Source organism: Nicotiana tomentosiformis, chromosome 7 (assembly GCF_000390325.3).
Source record: "Nicotiana tomentosiformis chromosome 7, ASM39032v3, whole genome shotgun sequence".
Taxonomy (NCBI): domain Eukaryota; kingdom Viridiplantae; phylum Streptophyta; class Magnoliopsida; order Solanales; family Solanaceae; genus Nicotiana; species Nicotiana tomentosiformis.
In genome coordinates this window covers 107,163,512-107,184,727 of record NC_090818.1, presented here as the reverse complement: position 1 = coordinate 107,184,727, position 21,216 = coordinate 107,163,512, and the positions used below count along the sequence as shown (strand labels likewise).

Sequence of the window (21,216 nt, the reverse complement as noted above, 5' to 3'; positions counted from 1 at the left end):
TATGGCAAACCAAGTAACAATTAGAGCACTATTTCAAGAAGGGACATCACAAGTAAGACCACCATACTTCAATGGACAATATTTCTCTCACTGAAAAGTACACATGGAAATCTATGCAAAATCCTATGACGTCAAAGTATGGCGTGTCATAAAAAAAGGAAACTATCCATTGCCTCCAGCAACTCAACCTCCCACTGATCCTAAAGATATAGACGAATACATAGACGAGCAAATGGATGTCGTTCAAGTTAATGCTAAGGATCAAAATTTGCTCTATAATGCTATAAGTGGAGAAGAGTACGAGAAAATTTCAAACTGTGATACTGCCAAAGAAATGTGGGGTAAATTAGAAGTTACTTATGAAGGAACCAACAAAGTGAAAGAAACACGGATAAACATGTTGGTTCATGACTATGAACTCTTCCAGATGAAAGAAGGAGAATCCATTGAGAAAATGTTTGCAAGATTTAGTAAAATCATTGGTGATCTGAAAGCCTTTGGAAAGACCTACTCAAGTGGTGATCAAGTTCGAAAAATCCTGAGGAGTTTGCCTTCTATATGGAAAATAAAAGTAGTTGCCCTCGAATCCCAAGATCTAAACAAACTTTCATATGATGAATTACAAGGAGATCTTATAGCATTCGAGAAAACCCATCTCAAGAAAACAAATCGGGAAGAAAAGAAGAAAATAATTGCCTTCAAAGCTATAACTGAAGGACCTGATGATGATATTGATGACGATCCAGAAGCTCTTGAGGAAGAAATTGCCATGGTATCAAGGAACATGAATGGATTAATGAGAAGGTACTGAAATGTAAAGAAGGGAAGGATGTCATGCAGATGAACCAGGCAATATAATGAACAAGACAAGAATGATGGGAAGTTCTATGAATGCGGAAGGTACGGGCATGTACAAGCTGAATGTCCTAAACTTAAAAGAAAAGCCTCCAAAGGATTCAACAATAACAAATATTTCGGAAGCTGGAGTGATGAAGACAGCTCAAAACATGAAGAAATAGCAAATATGTACTTCATGATAATTATAGAAAATGATACGAACAAATACTCTGGATGCTTGACTTATGAAGACATATCAGATGATGAAAGCAAAGAAAGTACTGAAAATTGTTTCATGGCACGTGGCGAAACAAGCGAGGTAAGATCTTATAGCTGTGATAGATGTAATGAATTGCAAGATATGCTTGATCTCACCCTAAAGGAGTCACAAAAGATGTTGAATGAATTGAAAAGACTCAGTAGGGAAAAGAAGAACTGGGAACTCAAACTTGAAGTATGTGAAATCGAAAGGGATGCACTTCAAGATGAGGTTTAGGAATTGCAAATGCAACTGAATGGCATGCGCAAATCCACCAGTCACTGTTCCGGCAAGTCCAACCAGGCGACTTACAAGTCAACTGGAAGAGGGTCGGCTAGAACTGAGTCTACAAATATTAACACAAGTAATAGATCAAAACCTAGATCAATCAATGTGTGTCATTATTGTAATAAAGTTGGACATAAATACTCTTTTTGTAGATTTCATAAGTCTATTATTTCAGGATGGATTTAGAAACCTAAAGACAAGCCTTCCAGTAGAACTAACCAGCAAGGACCCAAGCAAGCTTGGGTACTTAAAAGAATGTGATAATTCTATTTTGTAGGAATACCACAGAAAGAGCCGCAATAAAAAATGGTACTTAGATAGTGCGTGTTCCAGTCACATGACAGGTGACAAAAACCTGTTCAAAGAAGTTACTAAGATAAATGGAGGAAGTATTAAATTTGGTGATGATTCAAAGGGAAAGATAGTTGGCACCGGCACAGTTCCATTCAATAACTGTAATGACCCGGCCAGTTGTTTTAAAAGTTGTAGCCCCATTTCCTTATTTACTGCTCATTCTATACTTTATAACTATTATGTGACTTGCCAAGGTAGTCGGTTCAGGTCCAGAAAGATTTTAGAATGAATTGGAACACTTAGTTCCAAAGTTTAAAACTTAAGTTGAAAAGATTGGCTGGATGTCGACCTATGTGTAAATGATCCCGGAATAGAATTTTGATGATTCCAACAGCTCCGTATGGTGAGTTTTGAACTTAGGAGCATGATCGGAATTTTATTTGGAAGTCCGTAGTTAAATTAGACTTGAAATGGCTAAAATAAGAATTTAAGTTTGAAAGTTTGACCGGGGAGTTGACTTTTTGATATCATGGTCGGAATCCAGTTTCGAAATTTTTCATAGCTCTGTTATGTCATTTATGACTTGTGTGCAAAATTTGAGGCCAATCGGACTTGATTTGATAGGTTTCGACATCGAATGTAAAAGTTAAAAATTCTTAAGTTCCTTAAGCTTGAATTGGGGTATGATTAGTGGTTTTAGCGTCGTTTTATGTGATTTGAAGTTTCAAATAAGTTCGTATGATATTTTAGGACTTGTTCGTGTATTTGGTTGAGGTCCCGAGGGTCTCGGGTGAGTTTCGGATAGTTAACGGATCAAACGTTAGACTTAAACCGCTGCTGCAATTTTTTGCTGGAAATTCGAGGGCCAGGATCGAGGGCCATGATCGAGGACAGGATCGAGGGCCAAGATCGAGGCAGGATCGAGGGCAGCCTGGACAGAACTTTAAGTTATAAAGCAGGGGACTTCGTCCCATTTTCCATTTTTGACAAATTTGAAGCTTAGGGGGAGACGATTTTTGAGAAATTTTCAAGGAAAAACATTGGGGTAAGTGATTCTAACTCGGATTTGGTCAATATACAGGAATATATCACTGTTTTCACCATTTAATTAGTGTTTTGAGGTTGAAATTTTGGAAAATTTTAGAAATCTCATATAAATGATTTTTTGAGATTTCAGTGTCGATTCGGAGTCGGATTTGAGTGAAACGGGTATGGTTGGACTCATAATTGAATGGGTTATCGAATTTTGTGAGTTTTATTGGATTACGTGACGTGGGCTCCACAAACGATTTTTGAGTTAATTTTAGATTTTTATTGAAAAATATAGTATTTTCTTATGGAATTGATTCTATAATTTTTATTGACTGTATCGAATTAATTATAACTAGATTTGAGCCGGTTGGAGTTAGAAAATCGAGGAAAAGGAATACTACTTAACTGATAGTGAGCGGTTTGAGGTAAGTGACTTGTCTAACTTTGGGGGGGGGGGGGGGGGGAATTCCCCCTAGGATTGGTATTGATGTGATAATTGTAATGTGTTAAAAGTCGTGTACACGAGGTGACGAGTGTGTACACGGGCTAAATATGGAAAACTCTGGTTTTAAAATTGTGTATATCTCTGTCACACATTAATTAAATTATTTTATCAGATTATATTCATCATCATCGATCTATTTTGTATTCCTAAATTTGCCTGACATTTTTCCTACTAATTATTTTTACCTGTTTAGTTGAAATTTGGTTTCTTTTATTTTGTGCTTTATTTGAAGGTTGGATTTTCTTAAATTAACTATTATTAAAAATAAAGTATTTTACATTTAATAATTGGATGTTAAGTTAAGATGTTAAATTTGTGGAAATATTATTTCTGCTGAATATTTTGTGAGGATTTGTGTATTCATTGAGATTGAGCCGTGAGCTCCGTATTGTGGAAATAATGGATATTATTTTGCTGAATATTTTGTGAAGACTTTTGTATTTACTGTGATTGAGTCGTGAGCTCCTTATTGTGAAAAAATATTCTGATTTTGATTTATTATGGCAAGTTGATATATTTGGGCACTTGAGGTACAAATTGTGATATATTGTGATATTGATACGCATGCGGTAGTATAAGGTCTGGGTATTGAAACACATGAGGTGAGATAAGGATGGCTTGATACGCGTGGCTAGTAGGGGAACTACTAGAAGTCATGCAGTGTGATAAGGGTGGCTAAAACGCGGGATGTTATTTCAGGAAAAATATTTTCTTTAGATGTACGAGGAGACTTCGAGGTATATCTGCCAGCATCCACAGACTCCGCAGTCCACTTCTATCTTATTATGTTGTCTTCCTTATTTGATTTAGACTCTGATGTATAGAGACATAGAGAATAAACTCTTAGAAGCTTGTGACTTATTCCTACCGGGTTTTGGGAATTGAAATTGTTAAATTACAGTGTTTATTTATTCGATTGTTAAGGATTAAATTTCAGTTTTGCATTTAGTTATATTCTGCATTGATAGGCTTACCTAGTTTTAGAAATTAGGTGCCATCACGACATCCTACGGAGGGAATTTGGGGTCGTGGCAAGTTGGTATCAGAGCTCTAGGTTTATAGGTGTTATGAGTCAGAAGTAGGTTTAGTAGAGTCTCGCGGATCGGTACGGAAACGTCTGTACATATCTTCGGGAGGCTATGGAACTGTTAGAAAATATTCACTTCTTTGATTCCTTATCGTGCGCATTTGTTGACTTCAAAATTTTAAACCATTGTCTTTCTATTCTCTCACAGATGGTGAGTATACGCACAACTGGATCCGATGATCAGACATCCGTGCCCCCTGTTGGAGCAGCAAGAGGCCGGGGTCGGGGCAGAGGCCGAGAAAGACCACGTGGTGCAGTCAGAGCACCCGCACGAGCTGTTGCAGAGGAACCACCAGTAGCTCCAGTTGGAGAACATGCACCTGAGATACCTGTTATCACTCCTGCACTTCAGGAGACTCTTGCCCAGTTTTTGAGCATGTTTGGAACTCTAGCTCAGTCAAGGTTAATTCCACTTGCTCCTGCCGTATCTCAGGCCGGGGGAGGAGCATAGACTCCCGCCGCGCATACCCCAGAGCCACGAGCCCAGGTTGACCATGCCCCAGAGGTTATACGAGTGCAGCCAGTTATCCCAGTTCGGCTCTAGGTTAGGGCAGCAATTTCAGAGGGGGAGCAGCTCAGGCTCGAGAGGTACAAAAAGTACCACCCTCCCACATTCAGCGGTGTAGCTTCAGAGGATGCTCAGGGTTTTCTGGAAGAATGTCACCGTATCCTTCGTACTATGGGTATTGTGGATTCCAGTGGGGTTTCTTTCACAGCATTCTAGCTTAGAGGAGCAACATACCAGTGGTGGTGGGCATATGAGTTGGATAGTCCGATTGAGGCAGCTTCACTCACTTGGACTCAATTTTAAGATATATTCTTGAGGGAGTATGTTCCTCAGAGTCTTAGAGATGCATGGTTCACAGAGTTTGAGCAGCTTCGCCAGGGTTCTATGACCGTGTCGGAATATGCGGTCTGATTCAGTGATTTGTCTAGGCATGCACCAGCCTTGGTTACTACTGTTCGAGTGCGGGTTCGTCGATTTATCGAGGGGCTCCACCCTAGTATCAGATTCAGTATGGCCCGAGAACTGGAGATAGACATCACATACCAACAGGTGGTGTCAATTGCTAGGAGATTAGGGGTATACGGAATCGGGAGAGAGAAGAGAGGGAAGCTAAGAGACCCCGAGATTCTGGCACATATAACAATTCTCGTGCCACAGCTGCAGCCCGTCATGGTAGAGGCTATGTGAGCCGTCCTATTCATTCAGCACTTCCAGCTTCCAACGGTATTCCAGCTACTCCCAGACCCCATGTTCCATATTATGCACCGCCAGTGTCTATTGTACCTCATGTACGGGGTGCTTTCAGCAGGCAGTTCAGTCGATCAGGCCCGAGCCAGTCCCAGTAAACACGTCCTTCGAGGGCTTGTTTTGAGTGTGGTGGCACTCGTAATATCATGAGAGATTTCCCCAGACTTAGTAGGGGGGAACCTCCACAGATTTCTCAGGCCCCACCTATTCCACAGGCCCTCAGGCTTCTCAAGTCATGATCGCTGCACTAGTTGCTACTCCACCTGTACAGCCAGCTAGAGGTGGAGGTCGGACAGGTAGAGGTCGCCCTAATAAGGGAGGCCAGGCCAGATATTATGCCTTTCTTGCTAGGACAGAGGTCGTTGCATCAGATTATGCTATCACAGGTATTATTCCGGTCTGTCATAGAGATACATCACTCTTGTTTGATCCAGGCTCCACTTATTCTTATGTGTCATCTTACTTTCCCCGTATTTGGGAGTATCCCGTGATTCTTTGAGTTCTTCTATTTATGTATCTACACCCGTCGGTGAATCTATTATTGTGGACCGCGTGTATCAGTCGTGTTTAATTGTTATCAGTGGTTTTGAGACTAGAGCTAATTTATTATTGCTCAGTATGGTGGATTTCGATATTATTTTAGGCATGGACTGGTTGTCGCCCTATCACGCTATCCTTGATTGTTATGCCAAGACAGTGACATTGGCTATGCCAGGTCTACCGCGGCTAGTGTGGAGAGGTACCTTGGATCATGTTCCTAGCAAAGTTGTTTCATTTCTTAAAGCTCAACGAATGGTTGAGAAGGGGTGTGATGCGTATCTGGCCTATGTGAGAGATATTAGTGTTGATACTCTTACCGTGGAGTCAGTTCCTGTAGTAAGGGATTTTCCTGATGTATTTCCAGCGGATCTTCTTGGTATGCCACCCGACAAGGATATTGACTTTGGCATTGATTTGTTACCAGGCACTCAACCCATTTCTATTCCACCATATCATATGGCCCCAGCAAAATTGAAAGAATTAAAAGAGCAGTTACAGGAACTGCTTGATAAGGGCTTCATTCGGCCCAGTGTATCAGCTTGGGGTGCTCCTGTCTTTTTTGTGAAGAAGAAGGATGGTTTTATGCGGATGTGTATTGATTACCGCCAGTTGAACAAGGTTACTGTCACGACCCAAAACCTAACCCATCGTGATGGCGCCTATCGTGATACTAGGCAAGCCGACCCTTCCAAAATACTTTCAAAATTTAACAGAAATGAATTAAGACATTTAAAATAACCGGAGTATTTTTTTCATAAATACGGGGGTAAACCCCAAATAAAATATAAGTTCGGAAAAATAGCTCGATATCGCGGTGTCACTAAGTCATGATCATCTAACAACCAATCTAGAAAATGGAGTCTACTACAGTCTGTACCAAATGCCAATACAAGAGAGAAAAGATAATAAGAAAGGATAAATAAGACAATATTGGCGTGCAACCCGATCCAATATTGTTGCGGCGTGCAACCCGATCTAAAATACCTCACAGCTCACAGCTCGACACTCAGGCCTTATCTCAGTCACTAACCTCTCCAGCCCCTCGGGCTCACAGAATATCATAATAATTAGCCCAAATAGAGAATACAACAAGAAATAAGAGGAAATGGAGATATAACACACAAGTAAGACTGTGACTGAGTACAAGACAACAATTAGTAGTCAATTCAAAAAGTATTCGACCGTTGCGGGTCCCAACGGTGATATCATATGGCCTAAGCATGGTTTCTAACATGAAATGCAGTCAATTGCTCAAAGACAAGGAAAGACAAGTAATAACAATGGCTATTCGACTTTACAGTCTCACGGGACGGATCAAGTCACAATCCCTCATGGTGCATGCTCACACGCCCGTCACCTAGCATGTGCGTCACCTCTAAATATTCACATCATACAAATTCTCGAGGTTTAATACCCTCAAAACCAGATTTAAGACTGTTACTTACCTCAACCGTGCAGAAATCCTACTCCGAAATGCCCTTGCCTCTCGAATCGGCCTCCAAATACCCTGAATCTAGCCACAAATAGTACGGGATAATCAATATTGGCTAAAAGGATCAATTTCATAGGAAAACTACTAAAATATAGTCTAAAATCCAAAATCGGCTCAACCCGGCCCTATGGACCCACGTATCGAAACCCGACGAAAGTCATAAAACCCGAAATCCCATTCACTCACGAGTCTAACCATACAACATTTATCAAAATCCGACCTCCATTGCCCTTCCAAAACCCCAAAACTCACTCTCCAATTCCAAATCCCTAATCTCCCAATCTCACCTCAAACACTCACCAAATAGGTGTAAAATCAGTGGGGAAACACCATTATTGAAGATAAAGAGGAACAAATAACTTACATCAGTGATTACTCCGAAATCTCTCTCAAAATCCCCAAAATTCGAGCTCAAACAAGATGAAAATGGTGAAAAATCTCGAAGTGTTCTATTTATAGGTTCTGCCCAGACTTCTCGCACCTGTGGCTCCATTTCAACATCTGCGGAGCCGCATCTGCGGGCAAAGCCCTGCTTCTGTGGAAAAATCCCTAAACTCAGCCTCCGCTCCTGCGATCCAGTGATCGCATATGCGGTCTTCGCAGGTGCGGGAAGTACATCGCACCTGCTGTCCAAACTCGCACATGCGCCCCTAAATCCGCTTATGCGACCATCTGCCCAGGCCTTCCTTAGCCGCATTTGCGGCTCCTCCTTTGCTTAAGCGGGCTCACACCTGTGGTTTCCACTCCGCAGGTGCGGTTACACTAGCAGCAACAGCTTCAACTGCAATTCCTCAACTCTCATCAAGCCGTTAACCACCCCGAAAGTACCCCGAGGCCTCCGGGACCTCAACTGATCATACCAACAAGTCATATAACCCCATGCGAACTTAGTCGAATCTTCGAATCACTCATGACAACATCAAAACACCAATTACACACGGATTCATGCCTAAAGCTTTCAAATTCCATAAATGACGCCAAAACCTACCAAACCACGACCGATTGACCTCAAATTTTACACACAAGTCAAAAATGATACCACAAACCTATTACAACTTTCAGAAATCCAATCCGACCCAAATGTCAAAATTTCCACTGCCAGCCAAAATTCCAACTTTCGCCAATTCAAGCCTATTTCTACTACGAACCTCCAAATCATATTTCGGACATGCTCTTAAGTCAAAAATCACCTAACGGAGCTAACAGAACCATAAAAATTCAAATCCGAGGTTGTTTTCCCACAAGTCGACATCCAGTTGACTTTTGCAACTTAAGCTTCCAATTAATAGACTAAGTATCTCAACTTACTCCAAAACCACTCCGAACCCGAACCAACCAACCCGATATGACATAATACAGCTGAAAAGCACAAAAGAAGCAGAAATGGGAGAAATGGGGCTATAACTATCGAAACGACCGACCGGGTCATTACAGTTACAGTGAAGAATAGGTATCCATTGCCACGTATTGATGACCTATTTGATCAGTTTCAGGGTGCCAGGGTATTCTCTAAAATTGACTTGCATTCAAGCTATCATCAGTTGAAGATTCGGGAACCCAATATCCTGAAGACTGCTCTTAGGACTCGGTATGGTCATTATGAGTTCCTTGTAATGTCATTTGGGCTAACCAATGCCCCAACAACATTTATGAACTTAATGAATTATGTATTTCAGCCCCATCTTGATTCTTTCATCATTGTGTTTATTGACGACATTATGGTGTATTCCCGGAGTCGGGAAGATCATGAGCAACACTTGAGGACTGTGCTTCAGACTTTGAGAGAAAAGAAGTTATATGCAAAATTTTCAAAGTGTGAATTCTGACTTGATTCAACGGGATTTTTGGGTCATATAGTTTCGTGCGAAGGGATCAAGGTAGATCCGAAGAAGATTGAAGTAGTGCAAAGTTGTCCTAGACCATCATCAACTACTGAGATCCGGAGTTTTCTTGGTTTGGCAGGGTATTATCACCGATTTGTAGATGGTTTATCTTCTATTCCTGCACTTATGACTAAATTGACCCAGAAGGGTGCTCCGTTCAAGTGGACCGAGGAATGTGAGCAGATCTTCCAAAAGCTCAAAACAACTTTGACTACAGCCCCAATATTGGTATTACCTACAGGTTCAGGGACTTATACTGTGTATTGTGATGCGTTGTGTATTGGTCTCAGCACAGTGTTTATACAAGACGGTAGGGTAATTGCTTACGCGTCCAGACAGTTAAAGGTATACGAGAAGAATTATACGGTCTACGGCCTTGAGTTAGCAACTATTGTTCATGCCTTGAAGATTTGGCGGCATTATTTGTACGATGTCCATTTTGAGGTCTACACCGATCACCGGAGTCTACAACATCTGTTTAAACAGAAGGATCTTAATTTGCGGCAGCGGAGATGGCTGGAGTTTCTTAAGGATTATGATATCATCATTCTCTATCATCCCGGAAAGGCCAATGTAGTGGTCGATGCCTTGAGTTGTAAAGCGGAGAGTTTGGGCAGCTTATCATATTTACCCGTAGCAGAGAGGCCTTTAGCCTTGGATGTTTAGGCCTTGGCCAACTAGTTTGTTAGATTGGATGTTTCCGAGCCGAGCCGAGTTTTGGCTTGTGTGGTTTTTCGGCCTTCTCTTTATGATCGTATCAAGGAGCATCAGTATGATGACCCACATCTGCTTGTCCTTAAGGATACAGTTCAACACGGTGATGCCAAGGAAGTCACTATTGGAGATTACGGTATAATATGGATGCAGGGCAGGCTATGTTTACCCAATGTAGATGGCTTGCATGAGTTAATTCTCTAGGAGGCTCATAGTTTGTGGTACTCCATTCATCCGGGTGCTGTAAAGATGTATTAGGACTTGAGGCATCACTATTGGTTGAGGCGGATGAAGAAAGACATAGTGGAATATGTAGCTCGGTATCTAAATTACCAGCAGGTGAAGTATGAGCATCAACAACCGGGTGGATTGAATGAGAAGTTAGATATTCCAGAATGGAAATAGGAGCGGATCACTATGAATTTCGTTGTTGGGCTCCCACGGACTCAGAGGAAGTTCGATGTAGTTTGGGTGATTGTGGATAGGTTGACCAAGTCAGCCTATTTCATTCTTGTAGTTTCTACTTACTCTTCGGAACAGCTGGCTCAGGACTATAGTCACGAGATTGTCAGACTCCATGGCGTACCGGTATCTATCATCTCTGACCGGGGTACGCAGTTTACATCACGGTTCTAGAGGACTTTACAACGAGAGTTGGGTACTCATATGGAGTTGAGTACAACATTTCACCCTCAGATAGGCGGACAGTCTGAGCTCACTATCCAGATACTGGAGGATAGGCTTCGTGCGTGTGTGATAGATTTTGGGGGTGCTTGGGATCAGGTCTTGCCACTTGCAGAGTTTGCTTACAACAACAGCTACCAGTCGAGCATTCAAATGGCTCTGTATGAGGCCTTGTATGGTAGGCGGTGCCGGACTCCAGTGGGTTGGTTCGAACCGGGCGAGGCTAGGCTATTGGGTACAGACTTGGTTTAGGATGCCTTGGAAAAGGTTAAATTGATTCAAGATCGACTTCGTACAGCCCAATCTAGACAGAAGAGTTATGCTAATCAGAAGGTTCGTGATGTTGCATTTATAGTTGGTGAACGAGTCTTGCTCCGAGTTTCGCCTATGAAGAGTGTTATGAGGTTCGGGAAGAAGGGCAAGTTGAGCCCTAGGTATATTGGGCCTTTTGAGATTCTTGAGAGAGTTGGAGAGGTGGCTTACAGACTTGCACTACCACCTAGCCTCTCTGCAGTTCATCCAGTGTTCCATGTTTCCATGCTCTAGAAGTATCATGGCGATCCATCTTATGTGTTAGACTTCAGCTCAGTCCAGTTGGGCAAGGATCTATCTTATGTCGAGGAACCAGTGGCCATTTTGGACACACAGGTTAGAAAGCTAAGATCAAAGAACATAGCTTAAGTGAAGGTGCAGTGGAGAGGTCAGCCAGACGGAGAAGCTACTTGGGAGACTGAGCGGGAGATGTAGAGCAAATATCCACACCTATTTGAGACTCAAGGTATAATTCAAAACCCGTTCGAGGACGAACGATTGTTTTAAGAGGGGGAGGATGTAACTATCCGGCCAGTCGTTATAAAAGTTGTAGCCACATTACCCTATTTACTGCTCATTATGTGCTTTATAATAGTTATGTGACTTGTCGGGGTAGTCGGTTCAGGTCCGGAGAGATTTTAGAATGAATTGGAACACTTAGTTCCAAAGTTTAAAACTTAAGTTGAAAAGGCTGGCTGGATGTCGACCTATGTGTAAACGATCCCGGACCTATGGTGATTTTTGGACTTAGGAGCGTGATCGGAATTTTATTTGGAAGTTTGTAGTTAAATTAGATTTGAAATGGCTAAAATAGGAATTTAAGTTTGGAAGTTTGACCGGGGGGTTGACTTTTTGATATCGGGGTCGGAATCCAGTTCTGAAATTTTTCATAGATCCGTTATGTCATTTATGACTTGTGTGCAAAATTTGAGGTCAATCGGACTTGATTTGATAGGTTTCGACATCGAATGTAGAAGTTGGAAATTCTTAAGTTCCTTAAGCTTTAATTGGGGTATGATTCGTGGTTTTAGCGTCGTTTTATGTGATTTGAGGTTTCATATAAATTCGTATAATTTTTTAGGACTTGATGGTGTATTTGGTTGAGGTCCCGAGGGCCTCGGGTGAGTTTCGGATGGTTAACGTATCAAAAGTTAGACTTAAACAACTGCTGCAATTTTCTGCTGGAAATTCGAGGGCCATGATCGAGGGCCATGATCGAGTCCATGATTGAGGCCATGATGGAGGGCCAGATCGAGGGCCATGATCGAGGCCATTATCGAGGGCCAGGATCGAGGTAGGATCGAGAGCAGCCTGGACAGAACTTTAAGTTATAAAGCAGGGGACTTCGTCCCATTTTCCATTTTTGACAAATATGAAGTTTGGGGAGTGTGATTACCTAAAAATGTCATCTTTAAATTTAATAAGTAATTCTATGTTCTAAGACCTCGAAAAGCACCATTTATCATTCCTCGACTTGCGTGCGCAGTCCGTACAATTTTTCGGAAAGTTTTTATGTGAAAAATGAATTAAAATGGGAAATAGAGCTTTAAAACTCAATTAAGTTGACTTTGGTCAAATTTTTGAGTAAACAGATCCAGATCAGTATTTTGAAAATTTTGGTAGTTCCGTATCGTGATTTAGGACTTGGGCGTATGCCCGGAATCGAATTCCGAGGTCCCTAGCTTGAGATATGGAATTTTGATGAAAAATTAAAAGCTTAATGATTTCTAAGAAATTACTGATGTTGGATTTATTGACCTCGGGTCCGTATTTTGGTTCCGGAGCCCGGTATAGGTCCACTATAATATTTATGACATGTCTGCCGAATTTGGTGAGAATAGGAGTTGATTTGACGTGATTCAGACGTCCGGTTGTAAAAATATAAGTTTTAAAGTTTTCTTGAAAACTTCCTTTGATTTGGTGTCCGATTCGTAGTTCTAGGTGTTATTTTGGCGATTCGATCGCGCGAGCAAGTTCGTATGATGTTTTAGAACTTGTGTGCATATTTGGTTTGGAGCCCCCAGGGCTCGGGTGAGTTTCAGATAGGTTACGGGATGATTTCGGACTTAGGAAATCTGGTTTTCTGCAGGCTTTAGGCTTCTGGTGTGTTCTTCTTCGCGTTCGCGAAGGTACTCTCGCGAACGCGAAGAGAAAATTGGGCTGGCACGTTTTGTGCTTCGCATTCGCAACATAGTGACCGCGTTCGCGAAGGCTTGAGGTTCAAAGTTTTGCCTTCGCGATAGAAGCCTCGCATTCGCGAAGGGAAAGAGACTGGCCAGGAAAAATTAGCCTTCGCATTCACGAAGGGCATCTCGCGTTCGCGAAGGCCAAGCCAGGCATACATCGCGTTCGCGAGGTAGCCCTCGCGTTCGCGAAGAGTAAAATTTGACAGCACATAATTGTGCTTCGCGAACGCGAGGCACTGACCGCGTTTGCGAAGGGTAAAATTCCCAGAAACAGAACTTAAGTTCTGGAAATAGGGTTTCAACCCATTTTCAATTCTTTCCTATTTTTGAGTTCGAGTAAGGCGATTTTTGGGCGATATTTACCGAAAAGCATTGGGGTAAGTGTTCCTTATCCTATACTGATTATATTTCATGATTTCATACTTATTTAAATCATGAATCCGTGAATTTATGGAAGAAAAATCAAATTTTTATAAAATCTTCCAAAAATAAAAAATTAAGATTTGAAGGTCCATTTGATATCGGAATTGGACAAATTTGGTATAGTTAAACTCGTATCGGAACAGGTGTTCGGATTTCACAAGTTTTACGGGATTTGAGACATGGGTCCCACTGCCGAATATTTTAATTAATTTCGGATTTTTATCCTAAATATTTGTAAATTCATATGGAATTAATTCCTATGATTAGTATTGAATATATTGAATTATTTGTGAATAGATTTGAAGATTTCAGAGGCAAGTTTAAAAGAAAAAGGTGTGGTTGAATAATTGATTGGAATTTGCAAAGCGAGGTAAGTGTCGGGGTTAACCTTGACTTGAGGGAATAGAACCCTTAAATTGTTTGTTATGTGAATTGCATGTAAATGACGTATAGGCGAGGTGACGAGTGTCTATACGTCGTCAAATTAATTGTTTGCCTGCTTACTTGAAAAATCATATATTATTTTTAATCATAAATTAATTATTATAATAATTATTTATCTCTTATTCTTTGCAAATATAAATTCTTGAATTCCTGCATTAATTGTTACATGCTATTTGAATTATGTGCCTTAATTGTTATTTGACATTTAACATAATAAATATTAGACTGTCTATTTGCTCCTTGATTTCCATAATAATTTGTTATTTGTCATTGTTTGCTTCATAATTAAACCATAATTATTGTATACTTGTTGTCTTGTAATTTTATAATAATTGTTACATTTATTGGAAAAATTTCTTCTATAAGAATTGGTAAATAAAAATGTTGGAGGAGCGGGTTGCACGCCGCAACAGACTTATTAAAAGTCAATATTGGAGGATCGGGTTGCACGCCGCAACAGACTTATTAAAAGTTTATATTGGAGGACCGGGTTGCACGCCGCAACAAACATATTAAAAGTCAATATTGGAGGATCGGGTTGCACGCCGCAAACAGTCTTATTAAAAGTTAATATTGGAGGATCGGGTTACACGCCGCAACAGACTTGTTAAAAAGTTAATATTGGAGAATCGGGTTGTACGCCGTAACAGACTTGATTAAAATGAATATGTTGGAGGAGTGAGTTGCACGCCGTAAGAGAACTGAATGTGGATATATTGTGAGAGCGGGTTGCACGCTGCAACAGAAATAATGGAAATGATAATTGGTTATGACTGTTGAGTTGGCTTCAATTATTATAAATAAATTACCTGATTTATTCCTATTATTATTTTTGTTACTAATATTGCGTACAGGTTAATGTAAGTGAACCTCCTTAGCCTCGTCACTACTTCGTCGAGGTTAGGCTCAGCACTTACCAGTACATGGGGTCGGTTGTACTGATACTACACTCTACACTTCTTGTGCAGATTTTGGGATTGGTCCCGGCGGCGTACCATAGACTTGCTCGGATTTCAGCTATCAGAGGAGACTTGAGGTATAACTGCATGGCGTTCGCAGTTTTGAAGTCCCCGTCTATTGTACTTTAGTTGTGTGTTTATTTTCAGACAGCTTTATTTTATTCAGACCTTTATTTGTATTTATTCTAGATGCTCGTGCACTTGTGACACTAATTTTGGGATGGTATTTAGATACCATTACTATTATGGATTATTTCAAAATTGCTTCCGCATTTGCTTCCTTGTTATTAATAAATTAAAAAATTATTTTAGAAATGGATAATGTTATTCTAACGTTGGCTTGCCTAGCAAGTGAAATATTAGGCGCCATCACGGTCCGTAGGTGAGAATTTCGGGTCGTGACAGTTGGTATCAAAGCACTATATTACATAGGTCTCACGAGTCACAAGCAAGCTTAGTAGAGTTTGAAGGATCGGTACGGAGACGTCTGTACTTATCTCTCAGAGGCTATGAAGTTTAGGAGCAATATCACTTCTTTCTTATTCTGTCGTGCGATTTTATTCTATCATCGATGATTGAACCATTCTACTCTTATTCTCTCGCAGATGGTGAGAATGCGTAATACTTCCACCGATGGACAGGGACCAGAACCCCTAGTTTCACCAGAACCTTAACCAAACTCGACCCCCTTTTGATGATAAAATATGTGGCTGAAATGAGTGATTAACGGATGATACTAAGTGGTTGAGCTGTTGGTATTTCTGGCAAATTTAAAGGTGTTTGGGTGCCCGGCTTTCATGGCTATATTTTTGGGAGCTTCAGAGTTTTGGGGACTGGTTTTTTATGGGGCAAATGTAAGGGAGCAGGAGATGATTTTCTATGTGCTCTACCTGGTGAAGTTATGAAGAAAAATGGTATTTTAATGGTGTATGGATGCTGTGATTTGCTTGAAGAAGAAGAAGAAAGAGACGCTTTGTTTTTTTTTTTCCTTTCTGATTTCTCGCCCTCTTCTCCTCTGTGTGTGGCCGTCGGTCCTAGGTCCTTCTTCCTTAGAGATTAGGGTTTGTGAAAAATATGGGTTTTATATGGTTTTGGGGAAAGAACCTTGGCCATTGAATTAAAGAGGATGGATGGCTAACATTAGATAGAGGTATCTGATGGGTTAATGGGTTAACAACGGGTTTGGGCTAAAAAAGATTGGGAAAAATGGACTTTTGTCTTGCTGGGCTACTAAAAATTCGAAAATGAGCTCCAAATTGGGCCAAATTTTGGATTGTTCAATTCTTAGAAATCTTGAAAATTCATTAACTAAAAAAAACCAAATCTCCTCCTAAAAATAATTTAAAGTACTTATAAAGATATAGAATCACTCTTAGTTAATTAGAAAAGACTACTAAAGTAAAACTAAATATTAAAAGTGAAACTATTTTTGATTTTTTCAAAGATTATATAAAAATAAAAGTAGAAAAAAATTGATTAAAATGGTAGTAAAAATTAGAATAATATCACTACAAAAGGACTAATGACCTCAATTAAAATGAAAATATTTTTTTTGTGTTTTAAAATTGTAATTTGAAGTAAAAAATTGACTTTACTCCATAAAAATTAAAGTTATGTTAAATCAATATTTTAAACACTAAAAATAGCTCAAAAACGTGACTTGTCAAAAATTACGTGCTAGATATTTTTTTGATTTGGCTGCAGTTAATGTACTCATCTCTCCACTTTGAAAAATTTGGAAATTTTTCACTTGTCACTAAAACAAATCCAGAGGCTTCTTCAAAAACTCAGAGCCAAAATGCCACCAAATTTGCAGCAATATCAGCAAACCCAAATTTGTCACCTACAAAGAACTTTCAGCATCTCATAAGCTTTCCCTTTACCTTTTTCTTGCTCCTCTTTTGAGGAAGAAAAATTTCGAGACATGTTTGAAATACATGACTCGAAATACATTTCGGCCGTTAATATTGATTCTTTTGAACTTCCTTTTTTTTCTTTTTTCTTTTTCTGTACAGTAGTAGGAATATTTATAATATTTCACAACATAACGACGTGAAAGGTAACAACCTTACACATTAGCAGGGAGAGCAATAATAAGGATTGACTTATTTGTATTTATCCGAAAAACGGATAGAGTTGAATTTATACGTAGTTCTAAAGATACGTGGTATAATTTGGTACAAATAGGAAAAATAAGTAAAGATATATCGAATATTAACTGTAAAAATAATGAATACAAACCCAAATTGAATAGAGAGTGATTGATAAGAGAACAAGATGAATCAATATCAAAGCCCAAAAAGGATAATATTTGCTAGATGTTATGTAAATCTCAATAAATCTGAATGTGTGAATGAATGAATGTCTCTCTTTTACAGATATAACTACTTTTAATATAGTGGGGGAATCCTACTTTGAATATAATTAAAAATACATAGTGGGGATCCCATGATAGATTAATTAATAAGCTTTTCCTTGATTCAAGCCGTGATTTCTGCCGAGATTCTCTCCCCAAATACAGTTATAACGACTTTTTTGTTCCTTGGCTCGGTCTCGATTTTGGCCGGTCTCGATATTGATCGGTCTCTAGGTCTCGAACTCGATCTCGGTATTGATCGGTCTCTGGGTCTCGAGCTCGACCTTGACTCGATATCGGTATTGATCGGTCTCTGGGTCTCGAGCTCGACCTTCCAACTTCACATCACATCTCAATATTATAATGGCGAACCTCAGTCCATCGTGCTCCAATCTTGATTAGTCACATGAAGGGCAAACTCGATTTTGACAGTATACAGATAGTTCCCTCATTTCTCGGAAAGAAGGTAGCGAGAAATGATATAATTTTTTAACCTCCGACTAGATAAATACTGACGTCTGCGAAGAGCCCGAATGTGACATATGTGACAAACGTCCCGTAGGTTTAGTTACCAAGGTATTAAATGCGCGTCAGCCGATGGTCGGCCACTGCCAATTTTGAACCGTCACTGTGAAATCTATAAATAGCCCCCTTCTTCATTATTTCAAACTTTTACCTTCAAATATTTTTCATTCCAATCTTCACAGTTCTTCGCCTTCCCCAAAGCTCCCTATTTCTAGGTTCTGGAATTTCTTTGCTTGTTCTTCTCAGAACACCAAATACTCCCTTCTTCTTTGTTCACAAAAATTTAGATGACAAAAATATCTAAAACTGTTCCGCAGAAAGAGGCTGCTTCCTCATCTAGGCCGGCCGGTGAGAAACCAGTGGTGGAGCCACGCCTTGAAGAACTCATTCCCGAGGGGTGTGTTATCGATTCCGACTTTAAGGTCGAGAAACCCTCATCGGTTGCTGGTCAATGTGAGCTAGTATCGAGATATATATGCTCGATACCCCAAAGCCTTCTTGATTTGGTGAAGAAACATTGCAATTGGGAAAACAAAGATGTTGTGATACCGGCACCAGAAGAAGCGATCACTACCCACGTGGAAGGGTACCTGAGTGTTTACACTTATCCTTTCACGCTGGGTCCCCTCGATCCGGTCATCGTCGATTTCTGCAAAAAATACCAAGTGACCCTCGACCAAATTCACCCTTCTTTCTAGAGGATTGTAATACTGCTCCATTTCTTCGTGAGCAAAATCGACAGGCTCCCCTTACCCTTCACCACCTCGTAAGATTATATAGCCATCAACTCTACCGAGGTGGGCTGATAAAGCTTCAACGTTGGGCCACCAAGGTGTTCACCTCGAGTATCGATAAAGACAAAGATCGGGGCTGGATGGGCCGGTTCGTTCGGGTGAAGACCACTGACCTAATCCTGGCTGAGAGCGTGCCATTTCCTGAGAAATGGAATATAAAACGTAAGTATGATGCCATTTTTAATTTATGTTTGTTGTTTTTACTACTTCATACCTTCTTATTAGTGTTTTTCTTGATGCAGCCATTGCTTGGATGCCGGGTGCGGTTCCCCATCTCGATACCTGGGTCAGGAGTCTGGTTTCGATGTCGACATATGCCAAGCGCACGTGGTGCGAATTGTCAAAGGGCCAGTGGGAGGCTCGTACTCATGGTAACCTTTCTTCTTGGCTTACCGATTTGCCTATCGTTCAAGCATTCTTTTCTAGCATAAGTTTTAGTTACTTTTTTTTTGTAGGTCTCGGAAAAGATGCGGCCATATCAGGTGATGAATAAGCTTTACCGCCTATCTCAAAACCGGCAAAAGTGATAAGAGAAAAAGGGCCTCGGACTCCGAGGGTCAGAAACCCAGGAAGAGAGCGGCCCCTAAACTAAAGGGGAAAACAATCCCACTGAATATGGAGTCGGTCCTGAGTCTAAGGGATTAAGAAGAAGGAGAAGAAGAAGAAGAAGAAGAAGAAGAAGAAGAAGAAGAAGAAGAAGGTGACTTTGGGCTAGTGGCCTGTACACGATCTTGCACCGATATTCAAAATATTTCGGTACATGTGGAAGTTGATACTGCTCCGTCCAGGCTTGAGGAGGTCGGGGAGGAGACTTTGACCCAAGTTCCTAAGCCGAGGGGGACCGAGGGTGTTTTATCTCGGGAAGAAAAGATCGTTAAAGAGGCGGTGGATGCTGGTGTAGGAACCGAGCTTGAGGCTCCCCAATACGGAGGTTGCATCTCGAAAAAACTACTTGGGGCAATAGAGATCGGGTCCCCCTCGCTTCTTTCATTTTTGCAATTGATGATACGTGATTCCCAGGCCGTGGAGATTTTTCACGGGGAGGGAGCCCATGGAGAGGAAGATCCTTTCCGTGATTACTTTATTGAGGTAAAATATGCCACCGGTCTGAGTGATTTGGAGGCTCCGAAGAAGAGCTCGGGCGAGGTGGGAGTCTCTTGTCTTTTCAACGAAGCTCAACAGGCCCTGAATCGGGTAAGTTCATCTTTTCTTTGTCAATTTTCATACTTGTATTTTTCTTTCCTTGCATAATTCCTTCTCTCTATTTTCGTAGGCCTATATGCTTTATCATGAGTTGTTTCTCCGATCCCGAGGAAAGCTGAGCCGGTACGAAGCTGAAATCTGAGGGCTTATCGAGGAGAGATATGCCTTCAAGCTTCACAGTGAGCAGAGAGAGGGAGAAGCAAAATGATTTCGGGCTGAGCTAGAAACAGCTCGGAAAGAACAAGCCGATTTGTCCGAGCAGGTAAAAAGAATCTTTGAAGTTAATGATACTGACTCGGGCGTGATGGATAACAGTTCGGTTCCACAGGTCCAACAAAAGTTTGATGTGATCAGGCAACTTCGTGTTGAAGTGGACACAGTGAAAGCGGAGGACAAAGAGTGGAAAAAGAACATGGACCGCCTTGCCTCAGAAAAGGTGGCTGCCCGAGCTCAACTAGCCTCGGCAGAGACTCAACTCCGAAGTTTGAAAGAGAAGGCCTTGGTACAAGCCAAGGAAATCGAGGAGTTCAAGTCTTGGTTGGGCTCAGCAACTTTTGATCGAGAGAGACTGGCCACAGAACTTGCAGCGGCCAAATCGGAGGTCGAAGTAGCCATGACTGATGCTGATGCAATGGTGGCAGTGTACCGGTCTGATGCTGAAGCTGCTCAGGATCGAGCAAACTGGGTTACCGAGCATGCTAAATGCCAGTCTCGAAGGGAGACACTCGAGAAGATCCATGCTCGTGGCTTCGATCTTACAGCCGAGATCGAGAAAACTAAGGAGCTTGAAGTCAAAGCCGGAGTGTTGGCCTTTCCTTATGATGATGATACCGGGAGTGTGAGCGAATTTGAAAGTGAAAGAGGCCTTGAGGGTGAAGATGCTGCTCCTGGAGAGGACTAAGTCCTTTAGTATATTTTTTTTTGTTCTTCTTTTAAGACCGTTTCGGTCTTTTGTAGAGAAACTTGATCGGGCCATGGTGCCCTTGTAAATGATTTTTGACACACATATATTAAACTTTCTTCCTTTTCGCCTTATAAAATTATGAAGTTGTATTCTAAGTTCCGAGGTTTAAACAATTCGATTGGAACCGAATTAGTATAGCGAATAGACTTTATGGTCGAGTGAGTTCTTTCTCGAACTCGA

General features: G+C 40.9%; 1 protein-coding gene across 1 annotated transcript; it reads left to right on the top strand.

Annotated features, from left to right (window-relative positions):
* The first annotated feature begins 103 nt into the window (after nucleotides 1–103).
* Nucleotides 104–19,362, top strand: LOC104117450 (uncharacterized). Its single transcript, XM_009628506.2, has 5 exons — nucleotides 104–804; nucleotides 901–1,327; nucleotides 1,662–1,839; nucleotides 19,112–19,240; nucleotides 19,325–19,362. Exons 1-5 carry the CDS (start codon nucleotides 104–106, stop codon nucleotides 19,360–19,362), a joined length of 1,473 nt encoding a protein of 490 aa, XP_009626801.2.
* The last annotated feature ends 1,854 nt before the right edge of the window (nucleotides 19,363–21,216 follow it).

Bases quoted from the DNA above. Each gene is read 5' to 3' on its own strand.
- LOC104117450 (XM_009628506.2), top strand. From the start codon at position 104: ATGGAAATCTATGCAAAATCCTATGACGTCAAAGTATGGCGTGTCATA. The intron at 1,328-1,661 runs GTTTAGGAATTG...TCTATTTTGTAG, and splicing joins GGGATGCACTTCAAGATGAG to GAATACCACAGAAAGAGCCG. The intron at 1,840-19,111 runs GTAATGACCCGG...TTCTTGATGCAG, and splicing joins CACAGTTCCATTCAATAACT to CCATTGCTTGGATGCCGGGT.